The sequence below is a fragment of the Cherax quadricarinatus genome, chromosome 4, assembly GCF_038502225.1.
Source record: "Cherax quadricarinatus isolate ZL_2023a chromosome 4, ASM3850222v1, whole genome shotgun sequence".
In the NCBI taxonomy this organism is placed as follows: Eukaryota; Metazoa; Arthropoda; class Malacostraca; order Decapoda; family Parastacidae; genus Cherax; species Cherax quadricarinatus.
The window spans coordinates 68,743,461-68,767,975 of record NC_091295.1 but is presented as its reverse complement, the minus strand read 5'-3'; the positions used below and the strand labels follow the sequence as shown (position 1 = coordinate 68,767,975).

The 24,515-nt window shown below is 44.3% G+C and overlaps 1 protein-coding gene across 3 annotated transcripts in view; it reads left to right on the top strand.

The window, feature by feature from the left end:
- Window positions 1–2,363: 2,363 nt before the first annotated feature.
- The window catches only part of LOC128684273 (mucin-17-like), a 38,585-nt gene continuing 16,433 nt past the window's right edge, over window positions 2,364–24,515 (top strand). For 2 of the 3 annotated variants that reach the window (XM_070097264.1, XM_070097256.1), the window contains exons 1-5: window positions 2,364–13,474; window positions 15,258–15,296; window positions 17,972–18,151; window positions 19,923–20,065; window positions 23,715–23,897. In XM_070097264.1, coding sequence (XP_069953365.1) covers window positions 2,509–13,474; window positions 15,258–15,296; window positions 17,972–18,151; window positions 19,923–20,065; window positions 23,715–23,897 — 11,511 coding nt within the window. In that variant the 5' untranslated portion in view covers window positions 2,364–2,508. The remainder of the gene's footprint in view (window positions 13,475–15,257; window positions 15,297–17,971; window positions 18,152–19,922; window positions 20,066–23,714; window positions 23,898–24,515) is intronic. The other variant, XM_070097268.1, reaches the window with a different exon arrangement.

Below are 24,515 nucleotides of genomic sequence, written 5' to 3'. Positions count from 1 at the left end.
ATTTTGTTGACCTCTTCCTTTGCAACTTAGAACTGGCTTATTGCGGCACAGTCTTCATGGACGTGTTATCATTTTCCAGATACTGTCATTATCTGTGTCACTCCTTATACTCACTGCATGATTTCCTCTTGTTTTCCTCTCAGGCGCTTTGTGGCCCTACGGATTTGGCGCCTTTCCCTGACTGTAAAGATGATGGTACATCAGAGACACAGAAAGCCCTCGTTAAAGCCAGTTTCCGTGTGAGCTTTATGATTGGTTGATGGAGATGGTTGTCTACTACACGAGCTGTAATTAACATGCAGCTACATCACCAGTCAAGAATACTTTAGCACTTTAAATAAGGATTACAGTAAATGTTAGTGTATATACACTGAGATACAAACCTCTCGGTGTATATGCACTGAGAGATGCACACCCCTCGGTGTATATATACTGAGAGATACACACCTCTCAGTGTATATACACTGAGAGATGCACACCCCTCAGTGTATATATACTGAGAGAAACACACTTCTTAGTGTATGTACACTGAGAGATACACACCTCTTAGTGTATATACACTGATAAATACACACCCCGTGGTGTATATACACTGAGAGATACACATATCTTAGTGTATATACACTGAGAGATACACATCTCTTAGTGTATATACACTGAGAGATACACGCATCATGGTGTATATACACTGAGAGATACACACCCCATGGTGTATATACACTGAGAGATACACACCCCATGGTGTATATACACTGAGAGATACACACCCCATGGTGTATATACACTGAGAGATACACACCCCATGGTGTATATACACTGAGAGATACACACCCCTCGGTGTATATACACTGAGAGATAAACACCTCTCAGTGTATATACACTGAGAGATACACACCCCATGGTGTATATACACTGAGAGATACACGCCCCATGGTGTATATACACTGAGAGATACACACCCCTCGGTGTATATACACTGAGAGATAAACACCTCTCAGTGTATATACACTGAGAGATACACACCCCATGGTGTATATACACTGAGAGATACACACCCCTCGGTGTATATACACTGAGAGATAAACACCTCTCAGTGTATATACACTGAGAGATACCCCATGGTGTATATACACTGAGAGATACACACCCCTCGGTGTATATACTCTGAGAGATACACACCCCTCGGTGTATATACACTGAGAGATGTTAGGTAAGACACATATGCGACAGTTAGGTATCTTTATTTCGAAACGTTTCGCCTACACAGTAGGCTTCTTCAGTCGAGTACAGAAAAGTTGATAGAAGCAGAAGATACTTGAAGACGATGTAATCAGTCCATCACCCTTAAAGTTTTGAGGTGGTCAGTCCCTCAGTCTGGAGAAGAGCATTGTTCCGAAGTTTGAAACTGACCACCTCAAAACTTCAAGGGTGATGGACTGATTACATCGTCTTCAAGTCTCTTCTGCTTCTATCAACTTTTCTGTACTCGACTGAAGAAGCCTACTGTGTAGGCGAAACGTTTCGAAATAAAGATACCTAACTGTTGCATATGTGTCTTACCTAACAATCTGTCGGTATTTTATACCATTTTAATGTTCACACTGAGAGATAAACACCTCTCAGTGTATATACACTGAGAGATACACAAACTTCGATATAGGTTTCGTTACGAACTTTATAAAGTCAATACTTGATAAAGCTCACAAGGAACTTGGTTAAGATATAGTGATGCTGTGTCTGTGTCTTTGATGTTCAACGTGAAGACTTACTATCTTTATCAGTCGGAGTAACAATTATATTAATAATAATAGTAATAACTCAGTTTTGTTTACCTCTTCTAGTTTTGCGAGTCCCTCAAATATCCTATGATTGCCAATACGTTTTTTTCCTAAGACTCAAGAATATTTTTTTCTTTAGTTCCCCACATTTTATTTTGTCTTTCACGCGTTTTAAATTTAATCACACGTTTATTTATTTTTCCTAAACAATTTTTTTTTAGCTTTCGATATATTTTTGATTTTCAAATGATGTGGTCGGAAATTAACACCGGTCAACCTTTGTACTGTGGCGTTAACTACGCATTTTAGCCATTATAAAGTATAGCCCCACGCCCTTCTGTATCCCAAATACAACACGCCCTCGTCTGCCCACTCCCATTCCAGTCACTCCTTCACTCAATACTATATGACTTCTCCATTAATTCTAAAGCCACTTTTAGCACCAACTCTGCCAACATTCACCCACTCTCATCCTCACTATTCTTCCCTTCACGTTCATTTATTGTTCACTCGAACTGACGGTGACTGGCGACCTGCAGAAGGAGTACGAACTGACGTGTTGAGGACGATCATCCCAGAGGCTGACCATCCTACCGGCCTCCTGACCTCCACCGTTGGCACCTTCGTCAACGATGGCACCACCTCAGAGTACGCCACACTGGTGTATGGCACCAGCCTCAACGGGCATTACACTAAACTCGCCTCCACCTCCTCACGGGTGTTCTTTGCAATGCCGACTCGACTCTCCAGTGGATCACCCGAGGAATTGACTTCGTCAGAACTACAGACACAAGTTACTGACGACACCACGACAATATACACCACACGTTACTTGCACACACATATTGATGGAACATACGCCAAGCTCATCGAAACTATGTCGGATGTACGTTCTCATCTCTCCCAATCCCCCACAGTTCCCTTCAGCATCCCTGTCCAGGGTACCTTCTTCACAGAAGCTTCAGGAGGACAGCGAACCCAGCTGAAGGTCAGTCTCGTTGACGGCTCCTCGAATCCCCATCCTGTAGCTGATGAGGTAGTGACGCTGACGGGCACACAAGGACAGTTCATCAAGGATGGTCCCTCTCAGCCCACCACCTACAATGTCTTCACAGGGTCTTACGCCAAGGACCACCGCACTTACCTCTTCTTCTTTGGCAACACAGCCTTGCCACAGTCTCCTGGGATTGAAGGACCGACGAGAGTTACCCAGACTCACACCGAAGTAGTTCTCAAAAAAGGTGGACATCAGTCCAGGATCATCGTGGATATGGAAAAGGATCTTCAGATGACTGTGCCATCCAAAACTCAGAACATCGACTCCACAGTTGCCCCTGATCTCCTGATGGGGGAGGGAATGGTTGATGGTCGCATCATGGGCGGGGTGTTTATTGAAGGCTCTGAGGGCTTTGACATGGAAGGTACACAGAGACAGGGTGGTGAGACAAGCATGCTCACTATTACTATTGGTCGTCCCGTCGCCCACACCCGCATGGTCCAGCCTGCGTCAGTCACGCATCCAGAAGAGGTTACAGTCCTCAGCATGGCTGACATGCTTCGCGATACTAGTGATACTGATAATGAGATTGACGTGTCTCTCCTGTGGGCCCGCAAGGCTCGCCTAACCAACGGAGAGATCATCGCAGATCTACGAACCTCTCGCCCGCTGGAAGTCAACTTACCCACCTATACAGTTAATCAACCAAACGTTCCTCTGGAGCAAGTTGTGGCACTCAGCAAGCACATTGAAAGGAAAACAGAGAAATCGGTGGAGAGAAGCGTGAGTGAAAAGCATCAGGAGTCTCATCAACGTGAGGGTAAATCCGTCACTGACATTCGAGCCAGATTCAACCTGGCCAGTGGTGGAAGCGAGTCTAACCTTCCCACTGTTACCTATGTAGGCTTTGCCGACTTTACGACCACTATTGCTGGCACCGTCGTGGTGTTCACACCTCGTTCAGGAACCCCGAATAAGGTAGTAAAGCCAGCGACGTCGAGGACTAAAGAGCTACATTCACAAATAACATCAAATCCAGCCCTGCCCCAACATGCATCAGAGCCGACTGCTCTTGCTCCCCGTCTGGCCACAGAGCCGACTATTCTGGCACCGTCTGTCACAGAGCCGACTATTATAGCCCCATCTACCACAGCGCCAACAGTTCTAGCACCGTCTATTGCAGAGCCAGTAGTTCTAGCACCGTCTGCTGAAGAGCCAATAGTTCTAGCACCGTCTGCTGCAGAGCCAACTGTTCTAGCACCATCTGTTCCAGAGCCAATTGTTCTAGCACCGTCTGCTGCAGAGCCAAATGTTCTAGCACCGTCTGTCACAGAGCCTGCCACTCAAGCATCGTCTGCCTCACAACCAATTGTTCTAGCACCATCTGTCGTAGAGCCAATCACTCTAGCACAGCCAGCTGCAGAATCGACCAATCTAGCACCCCATCTAGCCACAGAGCTGACTACTCTAGCGCCTCGCCTAGCTACTTCCAGGCAGACTGAGGGAAATACTAACAGTGAACCACCTGCACATACTCCTCCCATTAGGACGTCTGACCAGAAAGGGGACGTGGAAACCAGGATGGTCACACAGACAGAAGGAACCTTGGTAAGGACACCAGGCCAAGACGAAGGTTTCATTGATGCCATGGACAACGTATTCTCCACTATCTCTACTCTAAGATTCAACACGGATGACCGATACCCTACCGGCCTAGTGTCGTCAATTGGTGGAACTATTGTCAGAAATGGAATGACCACTCTCCTCACCACTTACGTGTATGGCACATACATTCGTGAACAGTATGCACAGATAGTGCAGAGCACCTCTAGCATCTTCTATCTCGTCTCTCGTTCTGCAACTCCTTTAATTCAACCTACACCTTCAGTGCAAAATATTGCTGCGACACTAAGTCCTGAGAAGCCAGGAACAGCAACAGAAGATTACAACCTTTATGACTACGAGTACGATGGTTATACTACAGAGAATTTACCAAAGGGTATTAAGGAAATCGTCGACAATGCGCTGGGACGCTCCGTGGCCTCTAGCCCCGGACAGCAGCTGATTGTAGATACCGAGAGTGGTAAAGAAGCAAAGGAAGAGATCGCCCCAGTCACACCAGTAGCTGTTACACCAGAACCTACAGAGACGGAACTCCCTCCTGATTCAGTGACCGTCTACACCCATTACACCACCTACTTCACAGAAGGCACGACTACCGTTTCCACACGCCTAGAGACGTCCACCCTCTTCTTGCCTTTCTTCATCCCTCGGGCGTCCACAGTGAACCCCTCGCCCAAGTTAGCACAAACTGAACCAACTAAAGTAGCGGCCTCAACTTTCCTCACTACCTACACTTACTACACGACCCTCTTCGTGGATGGCTCTACCCAGGTGTCTAGTAGGACCGAGGTGCTCACTAAGACAGCTGGAAGTAGTACATCTAGTCTTATTCCCACACCTACAGTGTCGACCACTACAACAGCAACCACAGAAGCAACCACCGAAACCACAACAACTACCACGGAAGCCACCACAACGTCTACCATGCCATCCACAACTACCGAGCGTACCACGCCTGCACCTCCACCTACCACGCCTGCACCTCCACCTACCACACCTGCACCTCCACCAACCACACCTGCACCTCCACCTACCACACCTTCACCTCCAACCACACCTGCTCCTCCACCTACCACACCTGCACCTCCACCTACCACGCCTGCACCTCCACCTACCACGCCTCATAAGCCAGATACCACCACTGAGGATACACCAAAAGCAGATGACCTTACTGTAGTGGAGGCTATCAGTGTGGACAACTACGAACTTACCACAGAACCTGTGATGGAGTCCTTTACAGAGTCCATGTCCGAGAGTATGTCAGAATCCTCAACGGACTCTGCTCAGGATGTGACAGAAGCTCCAAGGGTCGCTCTGGACTCCTCCTTGAATCCTGAGGATGAGGTACATGCTGTGTTCTACCCTAGGACATACTACACCACTTACACTTATTTCACGACTTACTACCGTGCTGGCACCTCCTCCATCATCAGCAGTCTTGAGACACTTACCAATGTGGTGAGTGACCCAAGTGAGCAGGAGAAGCATAAGACTCTTACCCCTGTGGTCCCCACGTACCCAGTCACCTACTACACCACCTACACCTACTGGACCACCTTCTTCAAGGAGAATGCCACCATCTCTACCAGCTCAGAGAAGACGCTTTCTAATATCGTTACTCCGACCTCAAAGGCTACAATTCCGATGTTCCATCCAGAGGAGCTGATTCCAGTAACAGAAACCGTGCCTACCGAAGCACCCACACTCGTCACCTCCACCCCTGCCCTCACCACCTTCTACACTACCTACACCTACTACACCTCCACCTACTTGGGCGATCAAACTATCGTGAACAGCCGCTTAGAGACAATTACAAACGTCGTCTCCTCGACTCTAACGCCCACTGTGGATACTGTCTTTGCTGAAGAGCATACACCTGACACTGCGAACGAACCCTTTGGGTTCACTACCACTCAGGCGAATCCATTTGAGGTGAATCCATTTGGATTCACCACCACCGAGCTGAATCCATCTGGATTTGCAGACACTGAGGCGAATCCATTTGGGTTTGCTGAAACTGAAGATCATAATTCATTTGGATTCAATACCACTGTGGATGATTCATTTGGGTTTGCTACTACTGAAAAAAGTCCATTTAGATTTACTACAAACGAGGATAAATTCTTTGAATCCACTGTCAAAGACAATAATCGATTTGGATTCATTACTAAAAAACCATCTAGATTCACCACTACTGAGGATAATATATTTGGATTTACCACCACTGAAACAACTCCATTTGGACTCACCCCTTCAGAGAAAAATACATTTGGACTGGCAACAGATATGCCCAAAGTAAAGGACCATGAGCATAGCAAAATGACCAAGTCCACTGGCCTTCTCTCCACTATTCGAGGCAGCACTGTTGTTAACGGCACCACTACAGTCTTCTCCACCAACATCATTGGCACTGTGGTCGATGGATTATATGCCCAGATTCAGTCGACCACCAGCATCATCATTCTTCCATCCTCTGAGGTGGTACCACTCTTCCTGCCCTCTCCCACTAAGGAGACCACCACCAGCCTCCCATTCTTTTTCCTCCCAACAACCAGTGAGGAGGCTACACTGTCGCTAGCGACCCTAGAACCAGTTTTTCCCTTTGTCATAGATGAGGAGGAAGTCGACGTTCCTGTAACTCAACCAACACTGTTTGCAACACCAACACTCGACTCATCCCTGGTAGACCCGAAAGCTGACGTGACACCCGTGGATACTGCCACAGATGCTCTTCCAGATTATGACTTTACTGAAGAACCAGAAGATGATTTACTATTGCATGGTAAAACAAAGACAAAGGCGAATTTTCCCTCGACTAACCGCAATCAGTTCCCTATGCGAATTCCAGGCTCTCGCAGGCGACCTGATATACTACCTTTCTTGAGGCGCACGTCATTCCGACCCCGACCAGAAACCATTACCAGGGATGGTGTGACGCCAACGGTAATTGCAACTCCTGCAAGTACCTCAGAGGAAGAAAAGCTTCTGTCAACCACACGTCCCTTCAGATTTGCTTTTGCAGATTCTCCAACTGTCCGTGCATCCCCAGTCACGACCTCTGCTCGCTTCCGCTTCCAGTCTCCTGGATCAGTACTACCACCTGGATCTTCCCGTCCAGGATTCTTTGGTACAACAAGTATTAGACACAGTTCCCCAGGATTTCGATTTGGTTCAAGTGGCATAGGTCATTTTGGTGGTTCAAGCAGCCCTGGAGGCTTCAGGTTAAGTAGTGTACGCTCATCTGTTTTCCCAGGAGCCAGCAAAGTTATCTCACCCTCCTCAGTGTTGCACAAAGTTAAAACTACAATTGCTCCTGACTCTGACCTAACACCATATGAAGATGAGGAATTTGAAGACTTTGATGCACCACATTCCAACAATCCACAGGCAGGTTTCCGGCAATTCAGCTTCCGACCCAGACAGCAGGCTGACACTGCAGGAACAAGGTCCAGCATTCCTTTTGCACTGCTAAACCGTCGTCCGGGAAGTACAACTGCTGCCAGAGAAGCACCAAGTCCAAGTAGATTATCTCCAACCATTAAATCACCAAGTGACACAGAGCTTTACGAAGAGGAAGAACCCATTTCACAGCCAGCTAATCCATCTCCAGGTGCTGGCTTCCGCATTAATCGGTTAAGCTTGGATGAACGAAGACGCAACCGTTTCCGTCAGAGTAGACCTGACTTGTCTAAGTTGTTCCCCCGTAGAAATTCCTTGAAGTCAGACCTAGACAATGAGGCCACGAGGGTTGCACCTGTGTTTGTTGAAGCCGATGGAAGATTCCTCACACCTGAAGAACTAGAGTCTATATTAGCAGATGAGGTTATACCAGAAGAGACTGTAGTCAGGAAGAAACGTCAGGCAGGTGATTTTGGAATGCGCACCACAGCTAGAGGAACAGCCAGACGTCCATTAGTAAGAGGAAGTGGCCGCTCTCGAGATTCATTGCCCTTAGCACCTCCCCCTAAGTCATCTGACTCACCAAGAGGTCGCCAGAGACCCTCACGTCCATCAGCCCCGACTCCTCCACAAAAGGACAGAGGCTCCCAGTTTACACTGACTAATGCTAATCCTAGAGTACGAGGTCGTGGGCCCACCCCAAAGCAGGAGGCAAAACCTGCTGAAGAAAAAGTAAGTGAACCACCACCAAAGCCTTCAGCACCATCAAGAAGTCGATCTTCACTCCCAGCCAGACCTCGTGCCTCAAGAACCCGGGCGACTGTTCCTTTGGGCAACATCCGTGGTCGAGGATTCAGAAGACCTGCCACTGACAATAATGTGCGTGATTCTAGTAAGTTCACACCAACACGACAATCCAGCTCCCCGATCAGAAGGCCATCATCACTTAACTCAAGAAATGGCGAAAACCGAAACCGAAGGCCTGCTGGAAACCGCAAACCACCACCTTCCTCGAACCCCATCAAGGAGTTTAGAAACAGACCTTCTCCTCCGGTTACAACTGAGGCACCAGCTATCTTTCCCAGTGAAGATGGTGGTTTCTTGATCCAGGACGAACTGACAATCACTCGTGAGAAGCCTGTGAAGGCAACAATTCCTGTGGTTGAAGACGGCAAGACAGTGCAAAAAGAGGTTATCACTGCTTCTCTGCAGACGGAAGTCATCCAACCAGACCAGATAACACAGACAGAGATCGATGGTGTCATTAAGCTGCTGCTCAGCACAATTGATGGAGGCAACGAAATTACACACTACATTGTTGACCCTGTGGAGACTACCTCAGTCACCTTCACCCCCACTTTCATTGGAGGTCGCCGCACATCAGCCTCTGTTGTTCTTCCCTCAACTGCCTACAACGTCGTCTCCGTTGTTAAAACCAAACAAGGTGGGGATATACAACAGCTGCTGCAGCTGCTACTGGCACAGCAGCAACAAACACAAAACCCACTTCTGGCAGCACTGGGACTGGGGCAGCCTATGACCAGTGAAGTGGTACACACTAGATCCTTTGTCACTACCGTCACCAACATTGTCTCGACAGCAATCCCAATCATTTTCCGCGGGAAAACCATCCAGACTACGGTTGTAGAGTCTGAAGTGGAGGTAGTGACGGCAACGGAATTCAGCACAGAGACCGTTGTGACCCATGGCACAGCTGGACCTCTCACCAATGCCAACCCTCTGAACCAACTACTGCCATTCCTGCTTCAAGGGCAACTACAGCAACAATCTCCTCAGATTAGACCCACACGTGAACCCTCCATAGATGCCTCAAAGGTTGATCCCCAGCTCCTCGACCAGCTCCTAAAACAGCAGCAAAATGATAAAGCAGGGCGCCAGCAAAGAGCCAAGCCTGAGCCTCCACCCACACCAGCACCAGTGGAGACATCAATTGTCACGATGTATGTATCAGGCAGGAGACCAGGAGAATTCTCCACCATCCTCTCCACCGTCACCATCTCTGGAGATGCCACCCGCAGGAAGAGAGGTTCTCTTAACACTAAGGATGTGCAGGCCACAGTTCTCCCTCAATACATCGAGACGGATAAGGGTCTCTTCCAACTCCCTGATACTTACAGCGAGGATGATATAGATTGGTTTATTGTATCTGCTATGAACGAGATAGATACCAGTGATATTCGTAAAGTCACACCCAGTTTAGAGTCTGTTCTGGGTGATTATGCAAAGTACATCGATCAGACAGCAGTGTATCGTCAGAATGGGACCCACTCTTTTAATACACAGCCTTTTTTATGGGAAGGCCCCGCTGAGTCCGCCCCGCTCAAGCGGAATGTTCGCAGTGCACAACGGGGCAACACTGGGCTTCCTGAAGCTCGCAAGATCCAGGACGATATAAACCAGCAGCAGCAGCAGCAGGTCGTCCATGACAATGACGGAAAACAAACCTCCCCAAGTCAATCAGATGTTACAGAACTACAGCCTCAGAATCTGCAGGCTCCCACCACCTACTACACCACCTTCACCTACTACACCACACTGGTAGACGAAGTCGGTCTCGAGTATGTCCAGAGCACTGAAGAAACCATCACTCAGGTAGCCACACATGGCAATGTCAATGACTTTACCAGGATTGATGATGGTGGAGAGTCACTAGTAAATAGTGTCCCAGTCCAAGCCAAATTTACGCTGAAAGATGCCATTATCCCAGGAAAACCTCGCCCAGTGCCTGACCCGGTGTTCATAGAGCCTCCACCACCGTTTGGGCCGGTTGTTCGTTATTTCGAGCCAGGGCAGGCCGCTGACCCTGAGCAGTTTGTAGAGTTGCTTGCTGAAGACAATCCTGATAAACTGCAAGAGTCACAAGTAATAAGGCGCAAAGTTCCCCCTCCAGGAAGTGGACACCTCAATCCCCAACTCATAATTCAGCCCAGGCCAAAAGACTCATCAATTGGAGATGCAGATACTGACTCTCGGCAGAAGCCCCGCGTTGTTGTACTGACCCGAAAGCGGCCGCTGCAGCAGACAAGGCCAGACGACCGTGTGAAATCCATTGTCACCCAACGCCATCCAGTCAACCAGGTAAAGAGTGATGAACCACCTACCACAGATCCCACACCTATGCCTCCTCTCAGTTCAGGAGCTCCAGTTGAAGATAATATCCAAGCTGAGAACATCCAGGATTTCATAGATTTCCAGAAAATTCCAACTCCAAATGAAGCAACACATGAGATAATGGAGACAGAAGAGCGGGATATTGAAGGGGAAGCATCAGGAGGTGGACAGGGAAGCCGTAACAGAGTTCGTGTCACCGTCACCAGCCGGCGACGTGTGCAGGTAAGCAACACTGTGGGGGAAGACAAGACCATGACGCAGCCTGGTGGTGGTCGACGTGTGGTAGTGACGCGCCGCTTGCCTCAACCTACTGTAGTGGCCAGCCCTTTACGTCCTCTGGAAGCCACAGTCAGCACATACTATACCGTCTACTCCTACCTTTACACTCTCTATGAGAACTCCACTCCATACTCCATGTCAACGAGAGAGGTAACCGTGTCAAATGAAGTACCACCCACTGTTATCTCTGTGCTACCTACCTTCCAGACAGGCACAGCGGTTGACGGCTTTTACACACTTGAAACTGGAACTGCTATAGCCACATTAGGAGAGCGTGTCATCAACTCACTTACTACACAAATATTTCTTGCCTCTGCCACCTTGGTTGATCTTACTCCTGAGGATATAAAACGAAATGAGGAAGCAAACCAGAAGTTGGCTGCCTCAGAATCTCTAGACGCAGCCACTTCATCACCTGTCAAACCCCCTGCCACCCCTGTCACTCTCCAATCTTCTCTGGTAGAAGATGATTTTTCATCCACAGACACTCCCTTCCTTACCACTAGCACTTTCAGAGCCACTCAAGTGAAAATTGAATCCTCTCAACAGAGAGAAAGGGAAGACTCAACACCTTTATCTGCAGACAATGTTGCTACAACTTTGCCTGAGGAACCCACGCCCTCAAGAGCTGGTGTCAGAGACAATGGGAGAGGCACTATCAGGTTCGCTGATCCACGGAAGAGAGTCCGAGTTACTGTCACTAGGCGAAGGCCAGTCACCCCTGTTACTCAGGATCCATCAGATGCGCTTATTGCCGATATTCCCGAAGTTGAAATTCCATTTGAGGCTCCTGAGTTGGCCCGGGAGCACCCAGCCCTTGATGACATTCCCACAGAACCTGAAATTCTGGAGACAGAAGTAACCTCCGAGTCCCCAAGTCAACATGAGAGACCATCTACATCACCACCATTCAGATTCTCTCTTCCAGGTCCTGGAAGGCATCCAGTTACGCCACCTTCACGTACATCCACATCACAATCTCCTGAAGAAAAAAAAAAGGATGCACCAAGATTATCTCTTGAGGAAGATAACTTCTCTCCACGACCTTCTCCAGGTCAAGTAAGGTTTACACCAAGACCATCTGATGAAGATAGAATTATTCCACGACCTTCTCCAGGTGAGGTAAGGTTTACACCAAGACCATCTCCTGATGAAGGCAGAATCATTCCACGACCTTCTCCAGGTGAAGTAAGGTTTACACCTAGACCATCTCCAGATGAAGAGAGACTGGCGTCTCGTATACCAGAAGACGAAAAAGAACCTCCAAAGGATTTCACATTCAAAGAAGTTCATGAAGAGCCAGGGACTGAGGCACCAAGGCCAACCCCAACTCCTACTCGTCCAACACGGCCTCCGAGAACGTCAATTCGTCGAGACGACATACCCATCATTCGTAGACCAAGCTTTGAGCGTCCGTTGCGTCCGTTTGTGACACAGGAAGACTTGGAGCCAACTACTCCAAGCGAGAATCGTCTGAGATTCACACCAGCACCAGAACCTGAGGTTAAGTTGAAGGCATCTGAAGATCCACCAGTCGAGGTTGCTACAGAACCCGACCTCACTGAGGGAGACTATGCCTATGATGACTACTATGAAGACTACTATTATGATGAGGGACACCCAGAGTCATCAGTGGCTGATGAACCTGTGGAAGATAAGGCCCATGCACTTGACACAGCAGCTGAAGATGAACACTCTCCCCTTCATGATGAAGCTGAACCACACACCAAAGCTTCTCCCACTGTTTCAAAACTGAAACCAAAGTTTGTGAGGCCAACACACTCTGGAGTCACAACAAGCATGTTTGATATTACTGATGCTCTGAAGCGTGAGCGAACACACACTAAATTTGTAACGCCGTCACCACCGCGCACTCCAGCCACTCGACAGCACCTGACTCCCAAACATAAAGAACATAGACTGGCCTCTAATGTCATATACAGTACCTTTACCAGCACAACTTACCTTCCTATCCTGGGTGGTGAGCGCTCCATCACCCTAACTATCCTCACCTCCACCCTTATTACTCTCGCTGAGGACCAGCTTCATCTCATCACTGATTCTCCTGGACTGTTTGATCCGTCCTTGGCTACACCGACGGCCTTGCCTACCCCCTCTGCCCCTCTGCCTTCTCTCGCACCTTCTCCTCCTGTGGTGAGCGACACCCAGACAGCTGTCAGCGACACGCTCTCTGAGGAAACCCACTTTACCTCACCTGCCTTCAGAAAAACTGGCAGTCACCTAGCACGGCCGGAGACCACCAGGGGTAAGTTACACTGCTGCACTTTTACAAGCCCTTACATGTTTTCTTTCGCTTTAGTTCTATCAATAAGTAGTGGAGATTTATGCGCTAAGTGGACCTCAATGTCAGCTCTGTATTAATGTCTCAAACTTCCTCTATAATTTGTCACGCCTCTGAAAAAGTACAGTAGCCTTGTGTGAGGCTGTTTGTTACTGCTGTGTGGTGAGGGGAGGGAGGGAGGTTTCATTTCTACCATATCTTGTAGACCTTTCTTGCTGTAGTGATTTTGAAGGACGTCTGGATGAGAAGTCAAAAAACATTAGGAAAAAATTAAGAGGTAAATTTACATAAAGCTTATGTGTTTTTCAGTTTTCATTGTGTTTTTTTTTCACAGTTTTTTGCCATTTAAAGCAGTAAGTTCTATTAAATGGATATAAGTATTTTTTTTTTATAGATTATCAAATGAAATAAAGTTGAATGTGCTCTTAAAAGTGTTCTAGTTTTGATTCTCTTGCTAGACGTCAAGAACACTTCAAACTTTTTAAATCATGTAGAGAAGTGGTTCAGAGAACCGAAAAGTTGTTAAGGTAGACATATATGCAACACTTGAGGAAATGTTTCACCCACAGTGGCTTCATCAGTCCAATACAAAGAAGAATATCGAAAATCAGAAGGAGATTGATAGATTGATTACATCAACTCCTGGCTGAGGGACTGATTACCTCAATCTCCTGATCTTCACCATTCTTCTTTGCACTGGTGGGATGAAACCACTGCATGGCAAAACGTTTCTACAATAAAGATGCCCAAGTGCTGAACATGTGTCTAATTTATCGTCTTTTTAAACCATCTGTTTCACCACCTCGTACCACACATCGTCCAGCAACTATAAATGTCACTACTGCTGCTTCTTGCTTGTATTACTTGCTTACCTAATACTGTCAAATACTCATCACCCTAAGTTACTTAACACTTCTAATTACTTAACACACTCAGTTACTTAACAAACTAAGTCACTTTTCTCAATCAGCAAACTCCTGCTTGCTGCTCTTCCTTCCTCTGTAATCCATTAACTTAATTAATACTGTCCATAGGACGTCTTTGTACGTGTACATACACATGTTATGATGAATGTATGAGGACTCTGTATGTGAGTTTTGAGACTCTCTGACCACAGGTTCAAACCCCACCCGTGGTATGGTTTGTATGCGAGTTCTGAAAGAATGTAAGAGCTGTACATTATGTATATGTGTATGAAGTTGGGGACGGTCTCCTAGGCACTAACATTATTTAACTGCATGCGAGTGTATGAATTTGTTAATTCTGTCACGTGAATTTTACTTCAGATCAACACTAGAAGACCAGCCAGGAGGTAAGTGTGCATCTTCAAGTTGCAAGAATAAGCATAATTGGGGCAGTTAACTGTGTTAAATAACTCTCACTGGGTGAACCTGTGTTAGATAAACGTTGGTGTACTCTTGGGGTGGACGACTAAATTACCGGAGATGGTAATCTTAAGGTGAACCAAATAAGATAAGCATCCTTTACACTGTTATATTATTGTAAACAAAGTTCTTTATCCTTTGGGACAGCTTGAGAGTAGCACAAAAGAAGTTAGTATTTTAGGTAATGTTTTGGAATATGCCTGTAGAGTAAGTGTCCATGGTTTGAAAGAGCTAGAAGCATGTTTGCTCTAACTGGCTTGCTCTAGCGGGCCATGCCAAGGATGCCCAGGAGTCAGCAGACTGCAGTACACATGCTTGATGGCACTGTTGAAGACACTCATCTTTCTTATTTTCTTCTGCAGCTTTCGGGTTCGCCAGCGTCTCCCCGAGCATTTTCTTAGGTACGTAAGAATGTATGTGAATGTCATGGAGAGCGGTAGGCAGGAGTTTCATGGCTCTCATGAGGTTAAATAATGAGAGAGAAGATGCTTCAGAATTGCCTTGTGAATCATCAGGTGTTGAGTGTTTTATTATTTAGGCAATGTATTTCCCAGAAAAGGGCTAGATAAACACTTAAGTATCCCCTTATCTTAGACAAATATCGACTCCAGCTACAAATATTGTTTTTGGCAGCTTAAGTGAACTTGTGTCATTACATTCGTCAGGTGATATAAAAATGTGTCAGGCCTTTAGTTACCAAGAAAGACAGGAATGTGAGAGCATCACGTAGCATAAGATAACATGAGATGTAGAGCAACATTAATCTGCATCCCTGTAGGAGCTGTCAGCATGCTTCACAGATTAACTGATCAACAAATTACCCTATTAACCCGTTAGACCTGGAAGTGAGGTACAGAAATGCTGTCTTCAAAGTCTGTGCGGTTTTGAAGTTATGCTGTAAAAGTGTTAATACCTGCCAAAGAGCAATGGAAGTCACGTGAGGGGACTATATTGTTCATGGAATATTCTGTATGTACTGTTATTCGTTGTCATTCTTCCTGTGCCAGGCTTACACCCGGGCAGGTCACTGCCTGTTGTTTGTGTTATTTGTTAAGCAGATAATGAATGCTGATGTGTGTTCCACTGCCAGGACTAGCGAGAGTGCCAGCCTGAAACTGGATTAATACTAGCTTAATGAGTATGTACAGATCAGGATAGTATTGTGACACGCCAATTGCATTCGTCGTGTTAAGTGACTGGCATCTGAGAAAAGAACTATCATCGTTAGTTATGATTTTCCATTTTTCTGTCTTTGCCCATTTACTACGCTCTCTGGAACTCTTTTCTTCCTTTGCTGTTCTCTAATGTGTCGCTCTTTTTAAAAACATCTTACAGTATGCGCTTTGTAACACCAACAATAACTTGATAGTATCCTCATGAACATTTTCTCTCCAACTTGAAAAATATAACTTATCGGGTTGTGTTTGTGTTCAATGAAGCGATTGCCGTGTTCACTATTGATCCTTCTGACGTACTGACGTCTCTCCTACTGACGCAAACGTTGAATTATTTTTTTTTTACTTTATATGTTGAGCAAGTTACACTACACACGTTATGTAGGTTAAGTCTGCTTAAGTTAAGACAAAGTTATTTAATCAAACTGACCCAAATGCAACATATAATAACACCAGTAATACGTAAAACAAAGATCATATCATGAAGCAGCAACACAAAATGCAGAACCATTTTCTTTAACGACTAATCATTGCATATTGCACCTTCACTTATTTTCAACACACGACTTGCAAATACCGTGTGAAGTGACCCCCCAGCACCTCTCTACAACATTTGCCAGGTGAATTCAACTGTTTACCACATATTAATAGACTGTCCTATCAGAGAGCAAGCAGGATTTACTTTCAGCATCACCAGCACCTGAGTGCCTTCACTCTGACCTTCCCCCTCCCTCAAATCCCCATCTTTGATGCACCCCCTCCCCATCCCCTCTCCCCATCCCCCTCCCCCCACCCCTCCCCCTAACCCCTCCCCCTCCCCGTCCCCTATGACCTTTTAACACAAACTGACCTCTTGTACCATTATAATATGATGCTAATTGTCCACCCTCACTAACCGCTAACTTCACTACCCACTGCCCTTAAAATCTAGGCCATCTCTGTGCTGTATGACCCATATGGTTTTAGTGCTTCCATTTTTGTAATTTAATTATAAAAATAAATGTATAAAATTTAACAGTCAGTTTAAGAATCATATTTAAACAGCGGCTTTGAGCAGAAGTTAGGTAACCAGATCAATAATAAAATAATCACTTTAAGTGCTAAACCACTTCGTTAGGAGCCTGACAACTACACAAGGGTCGTTAAGGCTGCTTGTCACCTATTTACCACCAGTCAAGGATATTTTAACCCCTAGGATAGGAATTAAAATTGCAGTGTATATACACAGCCAGAGAGAGACACTCCTCTGTACAAAATCTTGCAAATCAAAATAAAGGAAAAAAAAAAAACACGTTTGGTTATGAGGATGAGCCGCCTACCAACACACGTCTAATGATCAACATTATAATCTTCACAACCCCACAAGTTCTAAGTTGGCATCACTTACAAAGGGGACTCGCATTTAGAAAAAAAAAATAATTTTAGACAAATCTCACTTCAGTGCTAAAATAATAGCTCACATATGACTTATTAACTAGCAGAAATGATATATATATATATATATATATATATATATATATATATATATATATATATATATATATATATATATATATATATATATATATTGGGAGGTACCACCTCTAGAACTATTCTAGGGACCCTCATCCTCAGAGAAAAGAATAAACTTGCTTCAGGGAAAACTCAAGGTTCTCCCTGACGCTGTTTGAGAATTTTCTCCTATCACCCCCTATATTTAATTAATATATATATATATATATATATATATATATATATATATATATATATATATATATATATATATATATATATATATATATATATATATATATAACTAGATATTAGTTAAAAATGAGAGTCTTCTATACATTAACCTCTTGTGATGCTGGCTTGAGGCTGGTTATGGCGGAATGCAGAGCAAGTCCTTCTTGGTCATGCAGGGTCGGGACTGGGTTCGGGTCGGTCGGTGGTTGTTGGACGGCCTGAGTCTGTCCAGGTGGAGGGGACGCAGGGGCCCAGCTTGGGGGAGGAGCATCACCTCGGGGCCCGCTTTAGCATCGGCAGCCCTCACAGCTTGGCCACCAGGGTCATGAGTAACGGCGTCGAGGTCATTGTCGCTGGTAAGTGCATGTGCCAGGCTCATCTAGCTCATGCGCAGCGAGAGGCCCCAGGCTAGTCTGTACATTGCCACGGCATGTGATCAAAGTTAGCCTGTGTCCCCGTTTGAAATCGTAGATAGCAATGTGTAGATATTGCTGCCCTAGGTCAAACCTAGCCTAGCTCACTCCACACAGTCAAAGCTAACCTACCTCACTCCACAAGGTCAAGGCTAACCTAGCTCACTTTGTGAGATCAAGGCTACCCTGGGTCACTGAGCAAGGTCATGCCAAGTTTCCTTGACATAGATGACAGTAAGAGGGTGGAATTTAAACTAGCTAACAGCAAGATACACCAAGGGTCCTCACTTGTAAATATGTAAACTTCTGTAGCATATGGCTTATAACATCTACCCTGCTGCTTGTAATGTTTAACACAAGCTGTAGTTCTCTTAGGCACTAATTCTCATCAGGTACTTTCAGGCGACAGAATTATAGTGGATTGGTTAGTTTATTTCGTTCTGAGTCGCACATCACCAGTCAAGGTTACTTTAATCCCAAATAAAAGGATTAAACTCTTAGCATATATATACTAAGAGATATACACCTCTCATTGTATTTGTAATTGTAACAAAAGTATTACAATCGAGGAGAGAGATAAGTGAGATTAGATGTGTTTTGTCAAGAAAAGAGCTAACAAAATCTAAAACCAATGAAATAATACCGTTGAGTTGCACATTTTTTATGAAAATAAAGAATTGAAACAGTCTGCATATCTGATAGTTTGCATTGTGTATTTTGTTGTTAGTTAGAAAGTCCCATTCTTTTACGAGTAGAAATATTCATAGAAAACAATTTATAATATATGGGTAACTAAAGGTAATTTCTTGCTCCCCTTATTTTTCTCTTGGTAAGCAGTAAACAAATCCTCTTCCCTTATGTTATCCCACCTGCCTCGTACCCTGGCCACTCTGAAGCACTCTTCCTCTCTTTCCTCACCACCAGCACCCTGTCTATTACCACCAGCACCCTGGCTTTCACCCCCAGCACCCTGGCTATCACCCCCAGCACCCTGGCTATCACCACCAGCACCCTGGCTATCACCACCAGCAGCCTGGCTATCACCCAACACCCTGGCTATCACCCCCAGCACCCTGGCTTTCACCCCCAGCACCCTGGCTATCACCACCAGCACCCTGGCTATCACCACCAGCAGCCTGGCTATCACCCAACACCCTGGCTATCACCACCAGCACCCTGGCTATCATCCCCAGCACCCTGGCTATTACCCTCAGAACCCTTTGCACCCTCACATATTAATCATTCACAATTTACTTGCATCAGTGTTGAAGCCTCACAGGTTTCTATACTCAATAAATTAACTGGAAGTGAGCTACGACTGTCACCAATGGTGAGCACTGTAGGTAATTAAGGAATATCATGTATATACACAATTTTTTGTCAAGTGATTTAGTTTGTCATTCACAGATAGCACAGCATGAGTTTGTGAATATTTGTATGGTAGCTTAAGCTGTATTTCACCTCTGCACTAAAGTTTATTTTAATCTCTGTAATATTAATTAAGTCAGTGCGTATATGCTAAGAGATAATCACCTTAGTGTATTATTTTTTTATGAAATAATTATACTGTTAGACTGATAAAAAAAAGGTATAATTCCTGAATATCAGACATATATAAGTAGCCATTCGAGTTTAGTTTCCGAATCTGGCTAAATAAAGAGATTAAGAAATGTTAGCCATTCACATGATTCTAATCTTTGTGTCATTGACACAGGTGACAAGACTGCCTCGCCACTGCCTCACGATCACCTAGTTACCAATAATTTCGAGAAATTCCGACGACCCATCACTCTACCGCCCTCGACCTTGTCTGACCACATGCTCCTCTTCACGCCCACGGAAACTGCTCACCCCAAGGTAATTATTATTATTATTATTATTATTATTATATTGTTACACTCACCGAGAAGCACTAAGCCCGCAGGGCTTATATAGCTTCTGGGCATATGAAAGACAATCATGTTTGATCCGTGGAAAGGGAGGTCAGATCTAATTCCCTGGATCAGCAGCTCCTTCACCGACATCATGTAACCTTTTTCGAGAAGTTACCCATATGAAAAGAATAGAAAACAGTTCAGCACCTAAAACTAAAGAAAATGTGTTATTATAACCACCAACTTAGGTAAATATTTTTGTATTAAAGAAAATGATTTATTATTAATCACAAACTAATGTAATTGTTAGATTTTGCTGTATTATTAGATACTGGAAGGTAATTTAGTATTAATCATTATTAAAGGGCGCATCAACATACATCTAAAGCTTTCCTTAGATACTGTATTGTATGACCATGTATAAAAAAAATAGATGTTAAAACAATTTATTTTAATAATGGTTCGAGTTTTTTTATTTAAATTGCATTTATTCTAAATAGCTTTTGCATTTAATTTTATAAAGACTGTCTTAAACACATTAGTGGTCAGCAGTGTTGACAGGTGATAATAATTTAATCTTTTATAACATAGTTTGGTTCCATTTACACATAGTGGAGTGATTTTAATTGTATAATGCGATAGCGAGATGTTCCAAAAACTTACTATTTTTGGTGGTAGTGTGTGGGTGGTGGGTTGAGGTGGGGGGATGTGGGGGTGGTGGGTTGAGGTGGGGGGATGTGGGGGTGGTGGGTTGAGGTGGGGGGATGTGGGGGTGGTGGGTTGAGGTGGGGGGATGTGGGGGTGGTGGGTTGAGGTGGGGGGATGTGGGGGTGGTGAGATGTGTGTATGGTCATGTGGGGCAGGTGTGGAGGTGGAGGGGCTGAGGGCTGTGATAGTGGAGGGGTGTGGTGGTGGAAGGGTCGAGGGCTGTGGTAGTGGAGGGTTGTGGTGGTGGAGGGGTGTGGAGGGGTGGTAGTACTCCAGAGACAAGGCTGGGCTGAGGTAGGACAACAGATTTTAATCTGTGTATTTAAGTGTGTATTTATTTTCAAACTTATGATTTACTAACCAATGTCAGTTTAAACCACAAGATTTTCAGCTGATTATTAAATGTACATTTGACTGTTAGGCTAAAAGCTGTTGTCACTTTGTCTGATTTTTTGGGGGTTAAGATTAAGATATCTTAAATTATCCTCTGGTGGCCTGGTGGCTAATGCTCTTGCTTCACATGGCGAGGGCCTGGGTTCGAATCCCAGCCAGAGTAGAAACATTGGGCATGTTTCTTTCCACCTATTGTCTATGTTCCTCATCAGTAAAATGGGCACCTGGGTGTTAGTCAACTGGTGTGGGTCGCATCCTGGGACACTGACCTAATGTGCCCAAAATGCTCAGCATAACAAGTGGTTTTCTATATAGTAGTGTCATTGATGTCAGCTAGGCCTGTATACCTTGCACATGTGCTTGTAGTAAATAAAGATTATTATTATAGGTATGATAATTGCATTTATGTTTACCTGTACCTAAATAAACTTACTTAATTTTCAGCTCATTTCAAAACCGAGTCCTGCTTCAGATACTTTAACAGGATTTCAGTCTGGTGGGAGGTACGAGGGGAAACTTAAAAATTATACAATGCTGAGGAAATCAAATATATTCTTTTTGTTGCTGTATAGTGGTGTTATTATTTGGGTTTTAAGCACTGAAATATACACGTGTAACTCTATTGTATATTCTAATGTGGCATAGTCATGGACACATTTATTTGAGGAGATTTATTTAAGGTTATGCTAATTATATTTGGTAAAGGTTATAGCAGTTTTTTATGCTACTTGCTAACAATACTAACACTGTGTTATATCTTTTTTCTTATACCTTCTCTTCATCTTATTTCATATTTATTCCTTTCATATTTACCATAATAAACTATCCTTTATTGCTATAGATTACCATTTTATGACTATGTTTCATTTTCTTTCTTGGAGCCATTCTATTGGTTTTAATAGATTGGTCTTCTACATAATTTAAAGTAATACAATTATTTTCCTTTTGTTTCTCTTTTGTTCGTCAAAATTTTGACTTTGTTTAGAGAAATTTTTTATATTTGTACTTTTCTTAAATTTCTTGTTCAAAAAGAAACATAATTCTTCAATAGACTATTCAGCTCTTTTTTTTCCGTACTGTTAATAGCATGATTGTAGTCAACTAACCCAAACTAACAGGCTTTAGGTGGTCGACCTACATTCAAGGGCAGGCAACTCACCACTCAACTCATCTCTGGGGCTGCCCCCATGTTCTTTGCTCGTTCCTACAATGGACATCCTCCCCCAAGCCCCTTAGACCAGGAGAAGACAGTAATCTTGGAGATTGTGCCAGACACGATGATTGACTTCGAGACGGATGACAGCTCACAGACGAACCTTCTCGCCTCGGTTCTGGCTGTCGCTGACTTTATCACTAACAAGGGGAAGGTCAAACCGCCCTTAGTGACTCCTAACCTGTTCCCGGACTCGCTTTACTTGAGACTGGAGCCGGATTTGGAACATCCTGACACCGTCGTTCCTTTCAGCTATACTTACGTGACCACTGTGACTTACATTAGCCAGATGGCCGGGTCAGGGGATATGACCCGCCTTGAGGTTCAGACCAGTGTTGTAACCCATGATGACTACTTCTTGACTTCCATCACTCCTCCCAGTGTCACAGCTAAGGTAACATTCCCCATGATAACCTACCCTTCCTCACCTCACTCTCGTTCTCCAAGGTAACCCACACCTGTAGTAGTAACTCATGACTGTACTGCTTTTCTAAACTGGTCAACCCACACCACAAGTGGAACCTATACTTCAGTTCATTCTGCAACAGCTGAATTGTTCTCAGATCATCGGGATTTTCTGTAGTAACTTTGTATAGAAAATAGTCTTCTGAGTTTCTTGAGTAGAGTTGAAGAGGTATGGTGGGGTACCAGCTCGTCTTAGAAGCACATACATTGTTTGCATTACTACACCTCTCATAGACAGCATGTGTAAAGAGCACAAAATGTTTTGTCTCCTTTTCTTTAGAATTAAGAAGTGATGTGGTTTTCTGTAAATTTCGGCTATTGAAGACTTACCTAAAAATTGATAATGTAGGTCTTCTAATACATACAGGTAGTATTTTTACAACCAGCCGTTTTCCTTATTGTATGTAGTTTAAATTCATATGATGCTATAGAGTCTGTAGCATCATACTACATTATTTATAGTAAATACAATGCATAATCATTGTCATCTGAAAGTCCAGTGACTTTCTTATTGTATATATATATATATATATATATATATATATATATATATATATATATATATATATATATATATATATATATATATATATATATATATATATATATATATCTGATAGTTAAACAACATCTTGATTAGAACAAGGACGATTATTATAACAATCGAGGAATTAATCTGGTGATGAACTTTCTTACATAAACTGCTTAATAAGATGTAAAAAAATTATCAGGCTTCATAACTAACACACGAATGTTGTGTTTGTTGTGATTTATTACAGGACATTCCAAGTTATCTCTGATGGCAGGTGCTTGAACTGCAGAGATTTGTTCATTAATATAGTCACTAATGCAGGTGACCCAGCTGGCAGGTGGTGACGATGGTGCCTGCCAGACCACCACCTACTTCACCACCTACACCTACTACAACACCTTCCTGGCTGGCAATAAACCTTTCGTGGTGACCAGCAAGGAGACTGTGGAGAACGTGGTGACTGTCCCCATCCCAGATGCTAGCAACTACATAGAGAGGACAGAGGTCGGTGCCAGTGTGCAGATCCCTTCAAGGGGTAGACAGCTTATTCAAAGCTTATTGCTTGGGTAGATTGGATAGCATTTATTCTGTTAGTGGGTTGTGAACGACCTGCCTAGTATGGGCCAATAGGTCTACTGCAGTGTTCCTCCTTTCTTATGTTCTTAAAAGCTACAGACGTCAGGAGTTGAGGAGTGGAGGTGTTGTGCTTCGAAAGTGTGATGTGAGTGTTGTAAATGCTGGAAGATGTGTATCTGACAGAGCTTTGAAATCTCTGTGTGAATATGAAACAAGGAGTTAGAGATTCCCTTCTCTTTCCTTGGATCAAAACCATTTAGCGCCTCCCCACGAATGTAATGATTTTCATGCAGATTTGTGTAAGTCTTTTATTAATACGGGATTATTATCATGGGGGAGCGCTAAACCCATAAGGAGCATTCGCCGAATAAGAGATAAACAAGTTTGAATCGAGAAAAGGGAGGATAACTCAAGTTCCTTTGCTTAAGAGTCTTCCAGCAACATCGAGGTACACTTCCTCCCTCAAGACGCCATTTTGAGATGTTATCAGAAAACACTATCACACATGTGTTATGACTATAATTTGTGTACACTGTAACATATTTT